This window comes from Chlamydomonas reinhardtii, chromosome 10 (genome assembly GCF_000002595.2).
Source record: "Chlamydomonas reinhardtii strain CC-503 cw92 mt+ chromosome 10, whole genome shotgun sequence".
Lineage (NCBI taxonomy): Eukaryota > Viridiplantae > Chlorophyta > Chlorophyceae > Chlamydomonadales > Chlamydomonadaceae > Chlamydomonas > Chlamydomonas reinhardtii.
Window position 1 is genome coordinate 6,215,659 of NC_057013.1, and position 19,691 is coordinate 6,235,349.

Sequence of the window (19,691 nt, forward strand, 5' to 3'; positions counted from 1 at the left end):
CCTCCCTCCCTCCCTCCCTCCCTCCCTCCCTCCCTCCCTCCCTCCCTCCCTCCCTCCCTCCCTCCCTCCCTCCCTCCCTCCCTCCCTCCCTCCCTCCCTCCCTCCCTCCCTCCCTCCCTCCCTCCCTCCCTCCCTCCCTCCCTCCTCCTCCCTCCCTCCCTCCCTCCCTCCCTCCCTCCCTCCCTCCCTCCCTCCCTCCCTCCCTCCCTCCCTCCCTCCCTCGCTCCCTCTTCGCGTTCCTCACCGGTTCAGCTGCAGCACATGGACGTTGCGGGGCAGGACCACCTTCGCGGGGAGATGGAGTGAGTGCGGGTGCGGGTGCGGGTTAAGCACGGGGCGAGTGCCGACACAGTGCGTGCATAATGCGCCTGACCCACGAAACCCTTCAACCGATTTACGAACAGTAACTTGCTCGAAATTCCAAATTGACGCACATCCAGGTGCATGAGGCTCCGGTCCCTCTCGTGCCTTCCCCTCCCTTCCCTGCCCAGCGCAAGCACTGAATGCCGTTGCCGACATCGCCAATCCCACCCAACCCCCTCTACCTACCTCTATCCACGGCAGGCTCTCCGCGCTGTCGTTGGTCTCAAAGAAGCAGTCCGGGTCCGCACTGAGCACATGCGCCGGCGAGCCCTCGCCGCAGCCCGATACCTGGAGGCATGCGGGAGGAGGGAAAAGAGGGCCGCGACAGGCGTTGCCCGCCCCAAATACCACAAGAATCGGTAATAGTTGCAAAGCCGTGCAAGCGAAACCCCCTTGGCCCCCGTCCCTAACCCCGCTGGCCGCCACGTCGCCACTCAGCCCCCTCCCCCCCTCCCACCTCAAGCTCTGCCAGCTACCAGAACGCTGAACCCCCTAACTCTACAACCATCACGCGCCTCCCCTACCAAGACGTCAGCCTACCTGCACCGCCATGAACGGCACCAGGTGCTCCCACAGCGCCTCCAGCGCCACGTCCACCCAGGCCGTGCCGCCGGGCAGCCCGTGCGCCAGCGCGCAGCAGTAGCTGGGCCGCGGCGGCGGCAGGCAGCACGCCGCGTACGCCGCCGCCGGGTCGCAGCCCCCTCCCGCCCCCGCTACGGCGCCGGCGGCGCCAGCGAACGGAACCGCGCCGGACTGCTGGTGCTGGTGCTGGTGCTGCGTGTGCGGGGGGGCCTGGTGTGGGTGTGGGTGGGAGCTGGGGGCGGCCGGGCTGCCCGCGGCGCCGCCGCCTGACACGTTGGGGCCGAGCGCGAGGGCGTGCGCCTGTGGCCCGGACCCGGCGCCGCCGCCCACAGACCGGAAGAAGGCCAGGGGCCGGCGGCCGGGGCTGGCTGCTGCTGCTGCCGCCGCCGCTGCTGCTGCCGGTGAGGCGTTGCTGAGGGGTAGCGGGTGTGAAGCGCTGGTCGCTGTGAGCGCGAGGGCCCCCGGGGACGCGTTGCCATCCAGGGGGTGGTGCGGGTGCGGTTGGAAGCCGCCTGGTATCTGCACAAACGCACACACGGCAGGAGAGGCGGCGGGTGTGCCGACATGAAGCGGCGGGCGTATGAAGGGACTGGCAAACCGCCTAGCACTACCGCCACGCATTCAAACCTTCCTCTCAAAACCCTACTTCTCCTCCGACCTCCCAATACATACCGTACCCTCAAGAGCTGCCCCGCCGCCCTCTTCCTTCCTTCCCCCCAGCCCTCTCCTCCTTCCTGCCCGCGACCCACCTTGCCCGCGAACTCCATGGCCGCCAGCCGCGCCAGCGCCCCCTCCAGTGCCAGATCCCGCGGCACCAGCGCCGCCACCGGCACCGACACCGTCACCGGCACTCCCGCAGTGTGTGCGGCGATGCCAGCGGCGGCGGCACTGGCGAAACCGTCAGCAGCTGCCGCTGCGTGCCCCTCCGCCGCGGCCTGCCCGGCCGGCCCTGCCCCGCCGCCGCTGACGGCTGGCGAGGAGGCGGCCGAGGTTTCGGCACTGGGCGACAAGAGCCCCTCGTCTGGGTCGTCAGCATCACCGTTGACGCCGTCCCTGGGACCAGCGCCGCCGCTGCTGCCGTCTTGCAGTGCGGCCGGGGATCCCGCACTCCCGCCGGGCCGTCGGGTGCCAGCTGCACCGGCGGGCGGGCTGGGCAGCGCCTCCTCAGGTGCCTGGTCAGCTCCGCCGGCCACGCCGCCGCTAGCAGTGGCTGGAGCGCGGACCGGGCTGCTACTGCTGCTGCTGCTGCTGCTGCCTGCACCTGCACCTGCGCCGGCGGCAGAGGTGGAGGGCGAGGCAGCAGCTGCACCTGTGCCCTGTGCATCACCGGCAGCTGCTGCCTCTGCCGCCGCCGAGGCTGGAGGTGAGGTTGCAGGAGCAGGGGCCGCCCCCGAGGCTGCAGCTGCTGCTACTGCGCCTATGCCGGGGTCGGCTGCTACAGCCAACCGGGTAATGGTGGCATTGTCCAGATAGGGAAAGCGGATCTGCGCAAGTGTTTTATCAGGCAGCACGCAACGGCCCGGTTTACGTAAATGAGCTGTGTGCACGTGTTCGAACTAGGATTGCATGATGAGTTGTTGCTAGGAAAAAAATTCTTCCGACAGCGCTGACCCAGATGGGCACGCACAGGAAACTCCGCAAACATGTCCACCACCTCGCGCGCCCAAAGGAGCCAGGCAGTCACAGGCAGGCGCTGCACAGACGCGCCGCACCGCGCCGCCCAGGCGCACACACCTGCGCGCACAGCGCCCGGGCGGCCTCCGGCTCCACGTGCGTGCTGGCCAGGTAGCGGACCACCGCCTCCACCACCTGTGGGGCAGGAGGGCAGGGGAGAGGGGTCACATGCCCGAGCCCAACGGAATAGGTCCCGGGAGGATACATGACGCCGTTTTGTGCCCGAGGCAAGTCTGCATGGGTGGGAGACGTGATGGAAGGGGGACGTGATGGATGGGGGACGTGAAACAGGAGGTGTGTGTTCTTGACCTGTGCCCGTGCCCTCGAACTCCCCGGCCTCCTTCTCCCTCCCTCCCCCCTGAACTGATGCTGGGTCTTGTTTTCCTTAGGATTGGATCCCCTCCCCTCCCCTCCCGCCCCCCCTCCTTCCCGCAAAAGCCCGCAAAGCGGTTGCAGTTTCTCCTTGCAGCGCGACTGGTTCCTTACGGGAATGGTTCAGAAGTTCCCCCCCCCTCCCCCCCTCCGCACCTGCAGCTCGCAGTGCACCTGCAGCCCCGGCGCCGTGAGCAGCTCCAGCAGGCTGGCGGGCGGCAGGCCGCACAGGTCCGGAGAGGCGTACAGCAGGGGGAAGGCTGCGAGGGGTGGGGTGGCGGGGGTGTGGGGGGTGGTGCCCCAGACATGACTTCTTAGACAGTTACATTCATACTTTATTAAGAAGGAGTGAAGTCGTAGCCAGGCAGCGGGGGGGGGCGGGTATATGCCCGTGCCCAACGGAGAGGGAGAAAGGGAGGTTGGAGAAGTCTAGCCGAAGCCCATGGTAACCGCGACGCAGAACCAAACCGAAGCCAGCCCACACAGCGCGGAGGAGGCGCAAAGGAGGCGCGGATGCTGGGGAGCTGACGCGGCTGCCCTTTGGGAAAAGCAGGCCATGCGCACACAATCCGTCCCCCCCCCCCCCACTCGGCTGCCCATGCTACCAGGTGCGGCGGCATCCTGTGCACACCCGCATGCACACCGGCGCGCACTCTCACCCTGCGCCGCCAGCGCCACACACTCTGCGTGCAGGTCGTGCAGCGCGAACCGCACCGCTGCGCGCAGGTGCTCCAGGCAGTTGCCGCCGCACAGCCGCCGCCGCACGTAGTCGGCGCAGGCGGCGTCCAGAGCCGGCACCAGCAGCTGACGGGCCAGGGCCTGGAGGAGGCGGCGGTGGTGCATGCGCCAGGTAAGGACACCACAGCGGCGGGATCAGGGCGGGGCAACGCAGTGTAACGGAGGGGGGGGGGCGGTTGCTGCAGAGCTTGCGAAGAAGTCAAGGCCAAGGAAGCTGTAGAAGAGGACAAGGAAAGGCTAGGCGTCTGCGGCCATTCCTTTTGGGAGCTCAAGGGGGGCCTGAGGTGGCTCTGCTGTACCCGAAGCCCAGCCGACAGCACAGCACAGGCCCACGATCCAACATCCTCACTAGCAGCAGCACCTGCGGCTACGCGCTGTGTGTCGGCCCTCACCAGCAGCGGCAGCGCGCACGTGTCGCTCAGAGCCACTGTGTCGGTGTAGAAGTAGCGCACCAGCGCCGGCCAGTGCGGCGCAACTGCAGCGTCCAGGGACAGCCGGATGCGGCGCGCGGCCGAGTCGGCGAAATGGTCCTGGCCCAGAGCGGCCGCGAAGAAGGCGCTGAGGACAGGGGGAAAGGGGGGCGGGCGGTTGCTTATGTGTAGAGGGGCGCGGGAAGGGGCGCATCTAGTTGTCAGCGGGTGAGCAAATTGGGTGAATAGGCCGGGCCCGTGTGTGGCACTGGGACACCGGCGCGATTAGGCTGGCGGCTGGCTGTTGCCCTTGCATGCATTGTCGTGCAGCGCCGCGCAGTGCATTGAAGTGCTGTGCCTTAGCTCTACCCGACCCAGATGGCGAGCAGCAGCAGTCGCAGGTCCCCAGGCGCTTCATGACTGTTGGGCAGCAATGCCAGCACCCCCCACCTGTGGTGGGCCAGCAGCAGTCCGTGCAGTCGGTACTCTCCGGTGCATGCGGCCTGGTGCTCCCATGCCTGGACTGAGGGGGAGGAGCCCGAGGTGGTAGCTCCGGCCCCCGTGTGCTGCGGCTGCTCCGGTCCCTCCGATTCCACAACCACAACCACGTCCGCAAGATCACCACTTTCCAGGTAGCGCAGGAAGCCTGAGGCGAAGCGTGAGCCGTACTCATGTTCCTTGGATTGGCCACTTGGAGGGGGTTCGCACGCAGCGGTGGGCTCGTGGGTATTTGGGGGAGAGCTGAGCGAGGCCGTGCCAGAGGTGGCCAAACCCTGGCGAAACGGGCCCTGGTCCCTTGCCGCTGCGCCCTGCTGCTGCTGCTGCATTGCAGCAAAGTCGATTTGGCCTCGCCGGTCCATTACGTTCGGCTCCAAAAAGGGCACAGAACCGAAGCGTACGCTCCCGCCAAAGAAACCGCAACTCTCCTACCGTGTTGCACCAGACATTGTGGTTCGTAGATGCTATAAAATAAAGTTTCAGCGCGACCAACCTCGCCATTAGGAAAAAGAAACCTTCTAGTCCCATCTGTGTCCACCTGACTAGTCAATTACATCAAGGGCGCCCCCAGCTGACACGCGACCTTGCGCTTGTTAATATAGTTTCTTGTATACAGAGGGTATCTAAGAGCGAGGGAGATTCTGGACAATATATCGTTTACTGTTTGTAAAAAGAACGTAGAGGCGAGCCGGCTCGCGGCCTCCTCTTCAACCATTCCCTTTCTGCTAAGCCTGGCACTCACATAACCATGATGACACTGGCGGAGGCGCTCCAGCGTGGAGCCGCGACCCCCACCGCCCACGTCGCCAGCCCGCGCCGGGTGCCCCCGGTGACGGTGCACGTATTCAGCGACCCTGCATGTCCATGGTGAGTTTGGAGTGGTGAAGGGGGCGGGCGGGGTTGTGAGGCGACATCAGGCGATTGTTGCGCGCAAACAATTCCTCAGCCAGGTCACGTTGCAGCTGGTCAGGGCGAGGCGGGCGGCATATGCATGGGCTGTCTTCATGTTACATGCTCAAGCCCTATGCGAGTCGCCCAACCGGAAACCGCGCTACAAAATCCATTCCAGGTGCCACATCGGCGCGAAGCGGCTCCAGCGGGCTGTTCGACAGTACAAAAGGCGATACGGCCAAGCGGCACCCCTGCAGCTGGCCTGGTGAGTGGACGCCTCGCTATTGTGCGCCGTTCGGAGCCACTCACTCCAAAGGCCGTTTCGAGCTGACTTGGCTGCTCCGGCCCCTGGACCGCAGGAACCCGCTGCTGGTGGACAGCGACGTGTCAGCTGCAGGTGGGAACGAACCGAGCATCGCTGTGGTGTACGGTTGGCTTTTTTGTGCTTGACAAATGTCCGGCATAACCTGGAATTTCGGCCTGACGCGCCCGCTGGCCTCGCACGCTGTGTGCCACTTCTCCATCCTTTAGGCGAGGAGGTGGAGAGCTACGCGGCTCGGCGCTGGGGGCTGCAGAGCTCGGCGGAGTGGCGCGCCCGGCTGTCGCGCAGCGGCCTGCCGGAGGGCGCGGCCTTCGCGGACTGGCGCACGGTGCCCAACACGCTGCTGGCCGCCGAACTGGTTGCCATCGCGACCGACCAAGGACTGGCGGATCAGGCCGTGGACCTGCTGTTCACTCGGACGTGAGTGCCTGGCTGGTTGGGGCGTGAAGTTGGCTGTGGCGTGCGGGTTCGCATTAGTTATGGTAAGGTTTCGAACGGTTCGGCTTCCAGGCCGCCTACCCCCTCCACACGCCCCTTCCCCTCCCTTGAGCTCTCCCACCATCGCACCATAACTCGTGCATTCACCATGTGGTGCAGGTATGAGGAGGGCGCCAATATTTCGCTGCTAGGCGAGCTGCTGGACATCGGCGAGGCGCTGGGCATGCAGCGGCACGAGCTGCGCCGCGAGCTCACCCGCTCCGACAGCCAGGTCCGCGCCGCGGTGATGGAGCGCGATGCTGCGGCGAAGCAGCGGTGAGTGTGTGAGGTGGCGCAGAGTCGACTGGAAATGGGGCCGGGGCAGTCGCTACGAACCTGGAGGGCCTACAGCAACTTGACTAACATCGAGTCAGTGCAGGTCTAACAAGTCTAGTTATGATAGTGTTTATGGCCGCAGCAGCCAGCTGTGTGTCTCCGCTGATGTGCCGTTTCAAGAGTACCTTAACCCACATCGCCTGACCCACATCGTCACCACCTCATGTTGGCACAGGCTCAAGATCAACGCCATCCCGCACTACATCGTGTGCGCCGGCCCCAACTCGCGCACCAAGTACTCGCTGAACGGCGCGCACCAGACCAGCGACCTGCTGGGTGCCATGGAGCGGGTGGCCAAGGAGGAGCTGCAGGCGGCGGGAAGGGACGCGGCGGCGGTCGCACGGGCAGCCGGCGGGCAGCCGGCCTACGGCGCGGCGCTGCTCAAGGCCGCGGCCGGCAAGCCGGCGGGCAGCAACGCCCTCTTCTGCTAAGGCGCCCGCTGCTGCTGCATCTGCGGGCCAGACAGTAGCGCGGGGGTTGGGTGATACAGTCGCGCCCTCGCGCCGGCATCCAAGAATTATGACGGTGGCGATAGCATCAGCACAGGCCAGCAGTGCGCTTTTTTTGGAGAGCCCAGCCATGCATCAGCCTGAAACCTTTGCGGAATGCGCATCATCGCCACATGACGAGTTGTGGGAAAGCACGATGCCGGTCTCCCGGCAGGAAGATACAGGTGGTCGTCGATTGAGGGAAACAGCTTCGTGCGGGGCTGGTTATTCCAATCTTTTTTCTTCAATCCAACTCATTGGCGTCACGACGCCAATGCTATCATTCTTTGCATTACTTAGCTTGATGAAAGCCTGCGGCTGAGGGCCTTGATCCTGCACCGTTGCGCACTGAGCGCCGACGGTCGCAGCTGTATCCACGAGCGGTTGTCAGGGCAATGCGCTAATGGTGTATGTAGCAATAGTGGCAAGGTTGCTACCGCTGTTTCCTCTATTTGGCTTTGCCACGCGGTAGATGGTAATCACCGGTTATCTATTATGGCTGTCTGGTGTGGCTGCAGCAGTCCATGCCGTGTCGAGGGGTTATTTTCCAAACAGCGCCAAGTATGATGTGTGCGGAAATGCTGTGGGCCTACTAAGGGTAGACTATGTTGCATATATTACTGTTGAAGGCAGAAGGCCGTAGCGGACCGAGTGGCTATCAGGGATGGAAGGCAGTTGCGCCCAGCACAGGCACATCCCGCTGTTCATGGCGGGCACATGCATCCAGTGCCTGGCGACCCGCACGCATGAAAGGTATAGAGCTATTCTCTCAAGGCACGGCGATCTTCAAGCATAGACACGTTAAGTTATTTGTTAGTTTGTGTTACTTCATAGAGCGACAGCCGAGATTGGTGAAAGTGGAGGGGCATTGCAAGAGCTGAAGTTTATAGCAGGGTAGAGAGCGCGTGTGCGCAACCGCAGCGCGCCACGCGCGTGTACAACGCAACCAGTGTACGGTAGCATTAAGTAGGCGCAGCCTAGCGGTAGGGCGGTGCAGTCTGAGCGAAGAACGAGGTGGTTTTGGTTATCATTTGGTAGTGGATGGCATGGGAGAGGGATTAGCGCCACGATTGCAGGTGCCTGCACGGCATTGCGGTGGAGATGATACACGGTCCAACCCAATAGTGGACCGAATAATGCGCTGAACCAGGCAGCGCAGGAGAGGGAGCGCGGGATAGCGGCGTGTTATAGTAATTTGGTATGCCCGCCGCGACAAGCGGCTGTGCTTCACATTATATTGCGTGGTGGCGGCCAAGAGGGTTGTACACATTTCACTGCATACCACACGGCACACACGGTGCATGCTATGAGGCGGGTGGCGACCCAGCAATACCAGGGGGCTACCTTCCCCTTGAGCAATACAGCGTACTCACTGTAAAGACTGCCTTTACATCCTCGCCTATGTTGGGGGGAAGGGGGGATACGTTATGGAATTGAGAATACTGGGCTTGACCAGGTCACGGACGGAGTGTGCAGTCACAAGACAAGGTTGTGCAGGCGCAGGATCAGCAGCTTGATCGGAGGGCATGCAAGTAACGCAGATCGGGAAAGCACGGCAGCCGGGCAGCGGCTCGGGCATTCATGTCGAGCGGAGGCTGGGGCTCGGACCGGGAACGGTGGGGAAGGCATGGGGAAGGGCGCCGCATCCGGATCCCCAACCCTGCCCGCGGCCTTCCTCCCAAACGAAGCTAGATGTATGCAATAGGCTCATACATCGCCACACATATTGTTTTAGCTCTACCTTCTCCTTCTCGAACAGATTCACTTCGATAAGGGGCGCCCAGTAGCGCTTGCCCTTGCAGTCGCCTGCCCCTTCGGCAGCTGCGGCGAAGGCTCAAACATGCGACTAAGTTGTTGAGCAAAGCAGCGGCGGCAGCCGTTCCAGCGGGCGGCAATCGCCCGGCTGTCCAAGATGGAGGCCGTTTCGCTCGTGTCCGCAACGCGCTCAGCAGCCAAAGTTATTTTACACTGGGCTGATGCCCTACCACAGCGCTCTCCCTCAGCTGCGTCCCTTAGCTGCGTGGCGTGCAGGCTTCAGCTGTTTGCGCTTGAGCTCGAGCGCACGCCCGAGCGCCAGGCACTGAGCAGCTATGAGGGTACAGTCATTGGGGATATCTGCGCGCGCATGGTGTCCTTCGTCCAGTTAGCGGAGGCAGCTTCCAACTTCGGAGACACCGCAGCAGTTTTCCAGAACGGCTACGCGCTGCTCTCCGAGCTCGGTGACCTGCTCGCGGTGAGTTTTGAAGATGTACTTTGTGCACTTAGGCAGCCGGCAGCACAGTGGGTGCTCGGGCTTTGCTCGGCGCAACGCGCCCCACACTCCACAGCCCGTTGCAATTTGCCAGACCCTCCCCGCTGCTGCCAGCTTTACCCTCTCAAAAGCCGCTGCATCCCCCCGCCCCCACGCCGCCCCTCCACAGGACCTGGAGAGCTCGGTGCTGCGGCTGCCGGTACACCTGGGCAACGAGCCACGCTGCAAGGCCGCGCTGGACGAGCTGCAGGCGCTGCTGGGAAATGTGGCACAGTACCGCGCGGAGGCGGAGGACACGCGTTGCCACCTGGAGGCCGCGGTGAGCGCTGAGCGAGATTCTTTGCACCCATGCACTCAGCACATGCCTTGTACTGTGTGTGAACCGGCCTCCGAGGCGACATGATTGTCGAAGGCGCGCGGACTGAGCCTCCCCCGCACCCTTCCTTCCCTCCTGCAGTTGTCGGAGCTGGTGCAGAGCAGTGGCGACCCGTCCGGTGAGGCCAGCCCATCTGGGTCGATCGCCGGGGTGACAGCTCAAACGGCGGCGATGGCCGCCTCGCCTGGTGTGGCAGCCCCGCCGGACCTGTCGCTGAGCGCGCCGCAGCCGCAAGCGCAACCGCCGCAGCGGCAGGAGCCCGGGGGCCCTCATGGAGAGGTGCTGGACCGCGTGCGGCGCGTGATCTGCTCCCTGGGCCTGGACGTGGACATGGCGGAGGTGTCGCGCGAGGGGCTGGACGCCGAGCTGCTGGCGCTGCGGGAGCAGATGCGGCAGGAGCTGCGGCAGCAGCAGGCGCAACAGCAGCAGCAGCAGGAGGAGGAGGACAGCGAGGGCGAGGAGGAGCAGGCGCGGTTTGGTGTGGCCATGGTGCTGACCGGCATTGCGGAGGAGCCGGAGGAGGAGGCGGCAGAGGAGGAAGGCCAGGGCTTGGAGGCAGTGATGAGCGCGTGGCAGGCCCTGGCGCGGCAGTCGGCGCCGGCGGGTACAGGCGCGCAGGGCGTGGCGCAGGAGGAGCGGGAGCCCACCCGGTCGAGGGTGGAGCGCAAGGGCAGCCGCAGGGCCCGGCATGGGCCCGGAGGGCCCGAGGACCCGTTTGATCACGGCAGGAGCTCGGTGGGCGGCCGCACATCTGCCAGCGGCCGGATCTCGGCCAGCGGCAGCAGCAACTACGCAAGCTGCGTGTCGTCTCCCTCGTCCGCCAGCCCGCCGGGCCGCATCAGCGCCGCCGGCAATGGCTACGTGCCGGTCGAGGATGGCGAGCAGCTGGCGGCGGCGGCGGCCGCGGCCGCGGTGGCACCGGGCGCAGTGGGGGCGGCGGGGTTGGTGTCGGCGGGAGCTGGTGCTGGGGCTGCCGCGGCGGCGACCCAGTCTGCGGCGCACGGCGCGGCGCTGCAGGCGGCGCAGCACGCCCGCGTGGCGCGGCTGCACGCGGCGCGGCACGTGTCGCGGCGGCTGGCGGCGCAGCACCTGGCCCGGATGAAGGAGCAGCACCGCCAGCGCCAGCAGCACGTGCAGCAGCAGCTGGACCCGGGGCAAGGGCTGCAGCTGCAGCCGCAGCAGCGGGCTGGCGGGCTGCAGCCACTGCAGATCCTGCGGCCGCTGGCTGCGCCCGCTGCGCCACCGCCGCCGCTCATGCTCGCGCCGCTGCGCGAGAGCGACGAGCCGGCGGCGCGGCGGCGCAAGACGGGCGGCCAGCAGCTGACGGACGAGGAGCTGATGGCGGTGCTCATGGAGGGCGGCGGCGCACCCGTGGCGGCGGCGGCGGCGGCCGCGGCGGCTCTGGATGCGGCGGCGGGCACGGCGACGACGCTGCCCGACGCCACCGCCCAGTTGGTGTCCATGGCAACCAGCTCGGCGCTCACCACCGCCGGCGACAGCAGCTCCGAGGCTGACAGCGATGAGGAGGAGGACGGTGACAACGACATGAGCGGCCCAGGCCGCGCCGCCGCCGCCGCCGCGCTGGCGTCGCCGGCCGCCGTGCCTGCCGCGCCCGCAGCCAAGGCCCTGCTTGCGACCACGTCCGCCCCGGGCGAGGAGGCTACTGCAGTGGCGGCGGCGGCGACGGCCGAGCTGCGCTTACGGCGACGCAGCAGCGTGAGCAGCCTTCGCCGCACGCTGAGCATGGATGCGGTGGAGGAGGGCGCCGGCCTGGAGGACGAGGAGGGGGAGGAGGCGGGCTTCGCGGAGCAGCTGCCGGAGCTGTCACTGGGCTCGGAGGGCGGCGGCGGCCTGGGCGGCGGGCTGCACGAGGCGGCGAGCGTGGCGGCGCTGCGGCGGCTCAACCGCGTGACGCGGCTGGCGGGCATGTGGGAGGCGGGCGGCCCGGTGGCGCCGGCCCCCGAGGACAGCGGCGTCGCCGCGGGCTTGGCTGGCCACCCCGCCGCTGCGGAGTCGGATGCGGAGAGCGCCCGTGCCAAGGTGTCTGCGGGCGGGGCAGCCGCCGCCTGCCCGGTGGTCCCTGCCGCCGCCGCCGCCGGCGAGGCGCCTTGTCAACCGGCGCTACGCCGCCACGTGCCTGACCTGCCAGACCTGCCGCCGCTGCCCGGCTGCGGTGGCGGTGGCGGTGGCATACTTGGCAGGGCGCTGCCGGCGGTGCAGGGCGGTGGCGCCGCCAGCCCCTTCCTGTTGCTGGCGATGCAGGGCCGCGCGCCGGAGGCGCCGCCGCCGCCGGTGCTGGGCCGGCTGCTGTGCCCGCTGCCGGCTGCGCCGCAGCCGCAGCAGCAGCCTCAGGCCGAGGAGGAGGAGGCTCCAGCCTCGCCTGCTGGCCGACGCGTGCGCCGCGGCAGCGGCGGCGGTGCCTTCATGTCACCTCGTGCGGCCGCCATCGCGCACCGCTTCAACATGGCTGCTGGTGTGGGCGCCGCCGCGCCCGCGCCGCTGCCCATGCCTGAGGCGTCCGTCCACCTGCGGGTACGTGGCTACTGGCTCGGGCCTTCCCCTGTACTGCCCATGGTCAGTGGCACTCGCATCGCGCTGCACCCATTCCTTCTCATGTGTACGCTCAGTCTCTGATGCCGCATTTGTCACGCACCCGGATGTGTCCTTGTGTGCCGCCGCGCAGGCTGTGGGTCCGCCCGCGTGGCTCGGCCCCTCGCCCGCCGCGGGGCCGCTGGGCCCGCCCGGCTGGGGCCTAGGCCTGGCCGGCGAGCTGGACGCCGCGCTGCAGCAGCAGCAACACCTGCTGGCGCAGCAGCTGGGAGCGCTGGCAGGACTGGCCGGGGGCGGCGGAGCCGTCGCAGGCGGGGGAGGAGCAGGAGAGGGTGGGGCTGGTGCGGCTGCGCCGGTGCTGGATTTCGGCCCGGACGTGCCCACCCTGGACCTGCACAAGGACATCAGCGGCTGGGGCGCCTGCCTGGGCCGCGGCGCGTTCGGGGCCGTGTACAAGGCCATGTGGCGCAACCGGCCCGTGGCGGTCAAGGTAGGCTGGTACCGCCGAGTGCAGCGGCACCCGTTCGTACTTGCTTCCCGCGTACATTGCACCTCATCTGCCCCTGCCTCACATCGTCACACACTCGCACTCCTTTCCCACCCACATCCACCCAATCCCAACCAGTCACCTGTGTTTAACCGCCAACCATATCCAACCGTGTCCAACCGCCACCCATCAACTGCCAACCGTCAGGTGCTCCACGGCGGCGCTCTTGACGCTCGCGACCTGCGCGCGCTGCGCACCGAGATCTGCCTGCTGGCGGCGCCGCGGCTGCGCTCCGCGCCCAACATCATCTCTGTGCACGGCGCCGCCGCCACACCCTTTGGCGACGTGGCGCTAGTGACGGAACTCATGGACTGCGACCTGTACGACTACATTCATCGGCGCCGCCAGGTACGGCAGGAGGCCCAGGCGCGGATTGTGGAGGGGACGGGCGGCGGGGGGAGGTGCGGCGTGCCCGAGCCCAGCGACCATGGGTTCGTGTTCATGCAAGCGGCAGGGTCATGAGGGGCTCGGGCGCGAATGGGATGTTGCACCTTGAGCAACAACGCGCGCGTGTATTATTGGGCGTCAAACTCTGGGCGTGCATGCCGCATGACGCATGCCGCTGTGCTCCTGCTCCTGTCCTCTGGACGCCTCGCCTCACAGAACTGCGTGCCCATGGATGAAGTCCTGCTCATCGCGCGCTCCATCGCCGCGGGCCTCGCGGCACTGCACCCAGCCATCGTGCACCGCGACCGTGAGTGCCGTGCCCCCGTGTTCAGGTCGCGCCGTTCCTTGTTTCGCCCGCCCGCATGCGTCCCCTACGACCGCATACGGGGCCTGTTTGCTGTGTGAGCTCACCCCAGGGTGCTCCAGGTCTGCCTCTCTGGCCATCATTGGCGCCGCCTTCCCCTCGGCGTCTTCTAACTAGCCACCCCCGCCCCCGCCCCCTGCAGTCAAGCCCGCCAACGTGCTGCTGCGCCACAGCGCCGTGGGAGCCAAGGAGGGCGCCGCCGGAGCCAAGGAGGGCGCCGGAGCCGCCGGCGCGGCTGGGCCGGCAGGCGCTGGCGGCAGCCGGTTGGTGGTCAAGATCGCGGACTGTGAGTGCGCGGCGGCGGCGTGCTTGAGTGCTTGCTTGCGCACACCTGCTAGGTCGCCGCGTTGCCTGCGCCGCTGGCGGCCCACAGCCGTGCATGCGGCTATCAAGCCCTCCCTCCGGTCCCTCCGCCATCGATTGCACCTACCCACATCTTGTACCGCTTGTCCAACCATCTTTGCAACTCCCCTCCCCTCAACCCCTTTCTCCCCCGCAACCCGCACCCCGCCACCCGCAGTCGGCCTGGCCCGTCACAAGCGCAGCCAGTACCTGTCCACACGCGAGCGCAACGCCGGCACGCTCAAGTACCTGGCGCCCGAGTGCATCGCCAACGGCGCCGCCAGCCGCTCCGGCAGCGCCAGCCTATCCGGCCCACAGCAAGGCGACCAGCAGCAGCAGCAGCCGGGCTGGTGCGACGGCGAGCTCGGTGGCTGCGTCAGCAGCCTTGCCGGCAACAACAACAACAACAACGGCGGCGGCGGCGGCGGAAACGGCAACTGCAGCGGCATCACGGAGAAGTGCGACATCTACTCCTTCGGTGTGCTGCTGTTCGAACTGATCACCGGGAAGGAGCCGTGGGAGGGCTGCCACCCGCTGTACGCCATCTGCCAGGTGCAGAGCGGCGCCGTGCTGCCAGTGCCCGACGACCCGCGCCGCTGCCCGCCCGCGCTGCGCGCGCTGGTGCTGCGCTGCCTGGCCTACCGCCACACCTGCCGGCCCAGCAGCGCCGAGCTGGTGGCGGAGCTGGACGCCTTCATCGAGCAGCACGCGCAGGGCCTGCCGCTGCAGGGCCGTGCGGCGCAGCCGGTGCAGCGGGTGCCGGCGCCGGCGCCGGCTGGCGCTGGGGCGACTACGCCGCCCCCGCTGCAGCTGCAGCCGGGGCTGCCTGCGGAGCAGCAGCACCCGCCGTCGCTGCCGTCGCCGGTCGGCAGCGCGCAGCCGTGCGACCCCAGCCACAGCCAGCACTGCAACAACATTAACAACAACCCCCACCACCTCGACCACCACCACCTTGACCACCAGCTGCATCGCCCAGTGCGGCACAAGGACGGCTGCCGGCATGCGGGCGGCGGCGGCGGCGTTGGCGGCGGCCTCGTGGAGCCGCAGGAGGGCGCCTCCACGGAGTCGGAGTGGGGCGACGCAGAGCGCTGCTGCGGCGGCTTTTAGGCTGTAGCTGCTGTTGTGAACACATCCGTGATCCAAAAGATCCCATCATACGAAAAAGATATAAGAGAAGAGAACTAGTTGACTAACGCAGTACGGTAGTTGCCGAAACGCCAGTACGTGCAGTACCGATAGTAACGTTGATAGGGCCGCGGGCCACATTTTGTCCGCAGGTATACTTGTGCTGTACCCAGTTGCCCACGGGGCCGTTTCTGTTTCTTTCTAGTCTCACGTATGCGGTGTGTGCTCGGATGGATTCCTTGCTTAGGGTATGCGGTAGTCAAGTGGCGCCATTTGCGTTGATGTGCAGGTTTGGCACTGGTGTTGCAACGGGGTCGCATGAAAGGGTTGCGCAGGAGGGAACCCCGTGAGGGAACCCAGTCAGGCTTAGGGATTGGCCATGCCCAAATGTTGGGTGCAGTGCAGACGGCACAGAGTTGCGCGGCATTGTATGTGGTTTGGGTTATAGGCGCGTTGCACGTGAGAAGACCTTTCAGACCCCGAGTCGAGCCGCCGGTTTTTGGCTCGTTTAGGCATCTACCCAGCACACAATTCGCCGTGTGCTCGTCTAAACTGATGCATTCCTTGATTCCTTCTACTTTTACGCGTCCGCAGCTGCAAGCTGCCGACATGCCTGCCCTTCCCCTAGGTTCAAGTCTGCACATCTTGACTCCGCAATCGTCACTGCTCACGCGGGACTTTCTTTGCTTCAACTCGTTGTTTAATATACAAGTGGCTATGTGTGGATGCCATTGCGTATCTTGGGAAACGGTATCAGGTGGACGACATGGAGGCGAGGGGCCTGCGAGAGGAATACGGGTTATGCTTTTGCTTACCATTTGGAAAGCGGCGGAACATGCGCACGCGGGCTCACCATAGGCACACATTATCGTCACAGCTCCTGTGATCCATTCTCAGGTGTGCTTCCACGTTGTGCCCTGTAATGTATTCTTTGCTGGCTCGTGCCCCGCTACCCATGCGCCGACAGCGCCGTCCGCTCCTTCAGCACGCTAGCCTCGTGCGAGTTGCGATGCCTCCCAAAGGCTAAAGAGCAAGTCGGCCCCACTGCCCAGCATGTAGGTTTCCTGCGTTGTGGACCACCACCTCACCACATCATGCCTCTAGTAACGTACGCCAAGCAGCTGGTGCCCCTGCCGGAGCGGGCCGTGTGCGGTTGCCCGCCACGCAAGCCCTGGCGCAGCCGCCGCTGAGTTCGGACTTCGGATGGCCTGCGGGCACGTGGGGTCTGTGAGGGACGGGCAAATCGTGCCTGTCCAAGTCTGGCACGGAAACGCCGTGCGCCCGTGCCAGCGGGTTTGCTGCTTGCGTTCGTGGAGGATTCATGCATTCGTGCACATAGCAGTTTGTGACTGAGATTGACATCATTTACGTGTTACAGTGTCAACCGAAATCACCAAACGTTATTACCTGAACAGACCCCGTTATTACTAGCCCCTTACATATGTCCGCAGCCTTTTCACCTTCTTCTGGTCTGTCTGTGTGGTGCTATCGCCTGGCCGGGCGCCCGGAGCGTGAGGAATGCGCATCAGCAAACTTCCAGCCAGCCAGCAACTTGTCGGTACAGTAACGCCGGCGTTCGACCAGCCATGCACTTCTGCCCTGCCACTGCAAACTGTTTGCTGTCTGCTTACGGGTCTGGGCATCGGCTGCACCCTACGGGACCTCGCCAACCTGCCTTGAACCCTGTCCCATCACACACCCTTACATATGTCCGCAGCCTTTTCACCTTCTTCTGGTCTTGGATCCCGTCAGCGGGGCCCTCGGGCCACCCATCCCCTCGTCCAGGCGCCGCAGTTGGAAGGGGCTTGCGTGCGGGCGCCAGGTTCTGCGCCTACGCTGCTTCTCCATCAACTTCTATGTTGCTACCATAGCCTCCATCTTGTTGTGTGCAACAGCCAGTTCAGCGCTTGTCAGCCGCCAAGTCAGATGTGCGGCTGTTACCGTACACACGCTCCTCAGTGCTTGTCGACCATTTCGAGCCTACGTTCTTCCCGCAAACCCGCGCCTAAGGGTCCGCGCTAATAATAATCCCGTCCCCAATCCTACCACCCGCGTCATCCACCTCAACACATCGCCGCTTCACTGCTCACAGGCCCTCGCCGTAGTCACCCAGCAGGCCGGTGGCAATCATGTTCATGGCCCGCTGCGCCTCAGCCGCGTTCAGGCGCCCGTCGCGGTTCTGATCGGCCTGTCAGGCGGGTGAGGCAGGTAGGCGGATGAGGTGGGTGAGGCAGGTAGGTAGGTAGGTGCCAGCCTCACTAGAGTTCATGACGAGTGCCGCCGCAAGCGGCTGCCTTCCATCCTTCCCCTTGGAGCGCCTTTGCCACCGCCTCACACACCGCTCCCGGTACAAGCCCTCATCTGACCGTTCACCCAGCCCGAGCCCAATGCGCCCCACTCCCTTCCACCTCTACAGCCCTCCTGCGACCTCCTCCAACCTCACCCAACCCTCCACCTCACCCAACCCTCCAACCTCACCCAACCCTCTGGGCCCCCCCCAAGCCGCCGCCCGCTGCAACCCACCATGTCGAACGCCACGCGCAGCACCTCGTCGGCGTTGCGGCCCAGGTCGCCCAGGCCCGCCGCCAGCTCGGCGCGGCTCACGCCGGCGCCGCCGTCGCGCTCCATGACGCGCATCCAGCGCTCGTCCACGCCCAGCTCCAGAGCCATGCCGCGGGAGAACTCGTCCACACTGGGGAGGGGGCGGAGGAGCAGGAGGAGAGGGTGAGGACGACGAGGGGGAGGGGGAGAGGGTGAGGACGAGGAGGCGGGGGACAGGGAAAGGATGGTGATGACAAGGAGGGGCGAGGAGGACCGGGAGATGATGATGATGAGGAGGATTGGGCGAGGGGCGAGGGGAGGGGGGAAGGTGCAGAGGGCGGGAGGAGGGCCGAAGGAGAGGTGCAAGGGAGGGACAGGAGTAGGGTGTCGGCCACACATGGCTGCATGGGGGTACCGGCCTGGAACTGCCTGGCCTACGCGACACGGTGCGTGAACCAGGCAGCCGGTATGCAGGCTCCCCTCCTGCTCTTCCACCGGACAGACGATTGTGACGCCCCTCTGCTTCCCAGCTACTGTATTCGTAAGAGATACACACACGCACACCTTCTGGTTCGTTTCCTAACGCACGCACCTGACTTCCCCATCGTTGTTGAAGTCCACGGGCGCCATTACGTCCTGAACCACAGTCAGGCGGGGGGCCTGCGCGGGCGCGGCCAAGCCGACATACAGGTCAGCAATCCCCGACACGCACCCAGGCGGCGGGCAGGGCAGGGCAGGGCAGGGCAGGCGTGGCCCTGTGTTGGCCCTGTGGGCATGTGCTGTCGTGGTAGCTCGGCTCCCCCGAGGACTGACGCCGGGTACACACGCGTCCCCGGCAGGTACAGCCCTGCCCTAGTGACCTCGCCAACAGGTACCTCATGCACCTCCTCGGCCTCCCACCACGCCCTCCATAAGCTATTACCTAATTACCACTGACCACTACAACCGCAGCCCGCATCAAGCACCTGGGCTTGCTTGTCGGGCATGCATCATGCGCGCCCACACCGTCTCCCTTCCTTGCCCCTTGTCCCCATCCCGTCTCTTGCCACGCCGCCTGCCTGCCTCCCCCCAGCATACACAGCCCCTCAATCTCACTCACCACCTGGCGCCAGCCTCCCTAGCAAACACACAGCCACCCAGTCACATGCACAGCGTCAACCCTTTCCCCTCTTGCTTTCCCCACCCAGCCACCCCGCCACCCAGCCACTCACCGCCTGGCCGCTGCTGCGCTGGATGGCACCGCGCACCTCGTCCACCGACAGCACACCGTCGCCGTTGGCATCCATGGACACAACCAGCGGCTTCACCAGATCTGTATGTGTGTATGGAGGGGCGGGTAAGCAGCGCAGGTCAGCAGATGCACAGGGAGCGGGACAGCACAGGGAAGAGGTGAGCAGATGAGCGGAACCGGGTGCGGGAGAATGGGAGCTTGGGTCAAGTGACACGACCCCATGCCGCTGACGTAGACTCCCCGCGCTTCTCCAACATGCGCCTGGTTAGTTACCCTCTAAGGCCCTTGTGCTACTGTACCTGAGAGCTGGGCAGCCTGCGCGCTGTTGGCGCCGGAGGCGAGGCCCGCCAGAGACGCGCCGAGCCCGAGCAGGAGACCGCGGCGAGTCGGGCGAGCGGCAGACGCGACCGCGCGTGTTTGGTCTTGCGTCGACCGCGCAGAAGCAACCGTGGTGCAGCGAGCGCGCAGCATCTTTTCCGAGGTTATCAGGAGAAGCGGGGGAAAGGCGAGGGGGGGCAGCGACAGATAGTGGAGCAATGCTGTCGGCGGCCTTTAAACGCAGGTATCAGGGGACGCTATTCCGGGATGCACAATTCTGCTCACAGGTACCTTTGGTGCTTGATCGAGAACTCGGGGACTGCTACACCAAGATTTTGGAGGGCAGCTGCAGCTGGGAGACCGCGCAAACTCCGAGTGAACTCACAGGGCCTTGTGGTTATGCTTATGGCACACGTACTATGACTATCGATTATCACCAGGGCGCAATTGAGCGAGCGACTCGTGCATGCGAAACGACCGTGCATGCAAATGGGCGACCGTGCCGCTG

At 65.8% G+C, this 19,691-nt stretch overlaps 4 protein-coding genes across 4 annotated transcripts in view; 2 read left to right on the top strand and 2 right to left on the bottom strand.

The window, feature by feature from the left end:
* CHLRE_10g464450v5 (uncharacterized protein) overlaps positions 1 to 5,082 on the bottom strand; it is a 6,942-nt gene extending 1,860 nt beyond the window's left edge. Inside the window, exons 1-9 of the mRNA XM_043067224.1 lie at positions 4,590 to 5,082; positions 4,122 to 4,287; positions 3,651 to 3,810; positions 3,148 to 3,251; positions 2,680 to 2,754; positions 1,695 to 2,429; positions 904 to 1,464; positions 550 to 651; positions 245 to 285 (exon numbers count right to left, since the gene is read on the bottom strand). Of these exons, the coding sequence (XP_042920621.1) occupies positions 245 to 285; positions 550 to 651; positions 904 to 1,464; positions 1,695 to 2,429; positions 2,680 to 2,754; positions 3,148 to 3,251; positions 3,651 to 3,810; positions 4,122 to 4,287; positions 4,590 to 4,999 (2,354 nt within the window). The 5' untranslated portion in view covers positions 5,000 to 5,082. The remainder of the gene's footprint in view (positions 1 to 244; positions 286 to 549; positions 652 to 903; positions 1,465 to 1,694; positions 2,430 to 2,679; positions 2,755 to 3,147; positions 3,252 to 3,650; positions 3,811 to 4,121; positions 4,288 to 4,589) is intronic.
* A 100-nt stretch (positions 5,083 to 5,182) lies between these two features.
* Positions 5,183 to 8,541, top strand: CHLRE_10g464500v5 (uncharacterized protein). Its single transcript, XM_001698387.2, has 6 exons — positions 5,183 to 5,504; positions 5,707 to 5,793; positions 5,888 to 5,925; positions 6,060 to 6,270; positions 6,448 to 6,603; positions 6,839 to 8,541. Exons 1-6 carry the CDS (start codon positions 5,386 to 5,388, stop codon positions 7,092 to 7,094), a joined length of 867 nt encoding a protein of 288 aa, XP_001698439.1. The 5' UTR covers positions 5,183 to 5,385; the 3' UTR covers positions 7,095 to 8,541.
* Positions 8,542 to 8,862: 321 nt separating this feature from the next.
* On the top strand, positions 8,863 to 16,028 carry CHLRE_10g464550v5 (uncharacterized protein). Its single transcript, XM_043067225.1, has 8 exons — positions 8,863 to 9,384; positions 9,572 to 9,721; positions 9,860 to 12,310; positions 12,462 to 12,818; positions 13,023 to 13,223; positions 13,479 to 13,569; positions 13,769 to 13,912; positions 14,147 to 16,028. Exons 1-8 carry the CDS (start codon positions 9,277 to 9,279, stop codon positions 15,073 to 15,075), a joined length of 4,431 nt encoding a protein of 1,476 aa, XP_042920622.1. The 5' UTR covers positions 8,863 to 9,276; the 3' UTR covers positions 15,076 to 16,028.
* A 425-nt stretch (positions 16,029 to 16,453) lies between these two features.
* Positions 16,454 to 19,612, bottom strand: CHLRE_10g464600v5 (uncharacterized protein). The gene is made up of 6 exons (XM_001698571.2): positions 19,475 to 19,612; positions 19,165 to 19,336; positions 18,846 to 18,946; positions 18,227 to 18,294; positions 17,617 to 17,785; positions 16,454 to 17,281 (listed from the first exon to the last, which is right to left on the bottom strand). Exons 2-6 carry the CDS (start codon positions 19,334 to 19,336, stop codon positions 17,180 to 17,182), a joined length of 612 nt encoding a protein of 203 aa, XP_001698623.1. The 5' UTR covers positions 19,475 to 19,612; the 3' UTR covers positions 16,454 to 17,179.
* Positions 19,613 to 19,691: the final 79 nt, after the last annotated feature.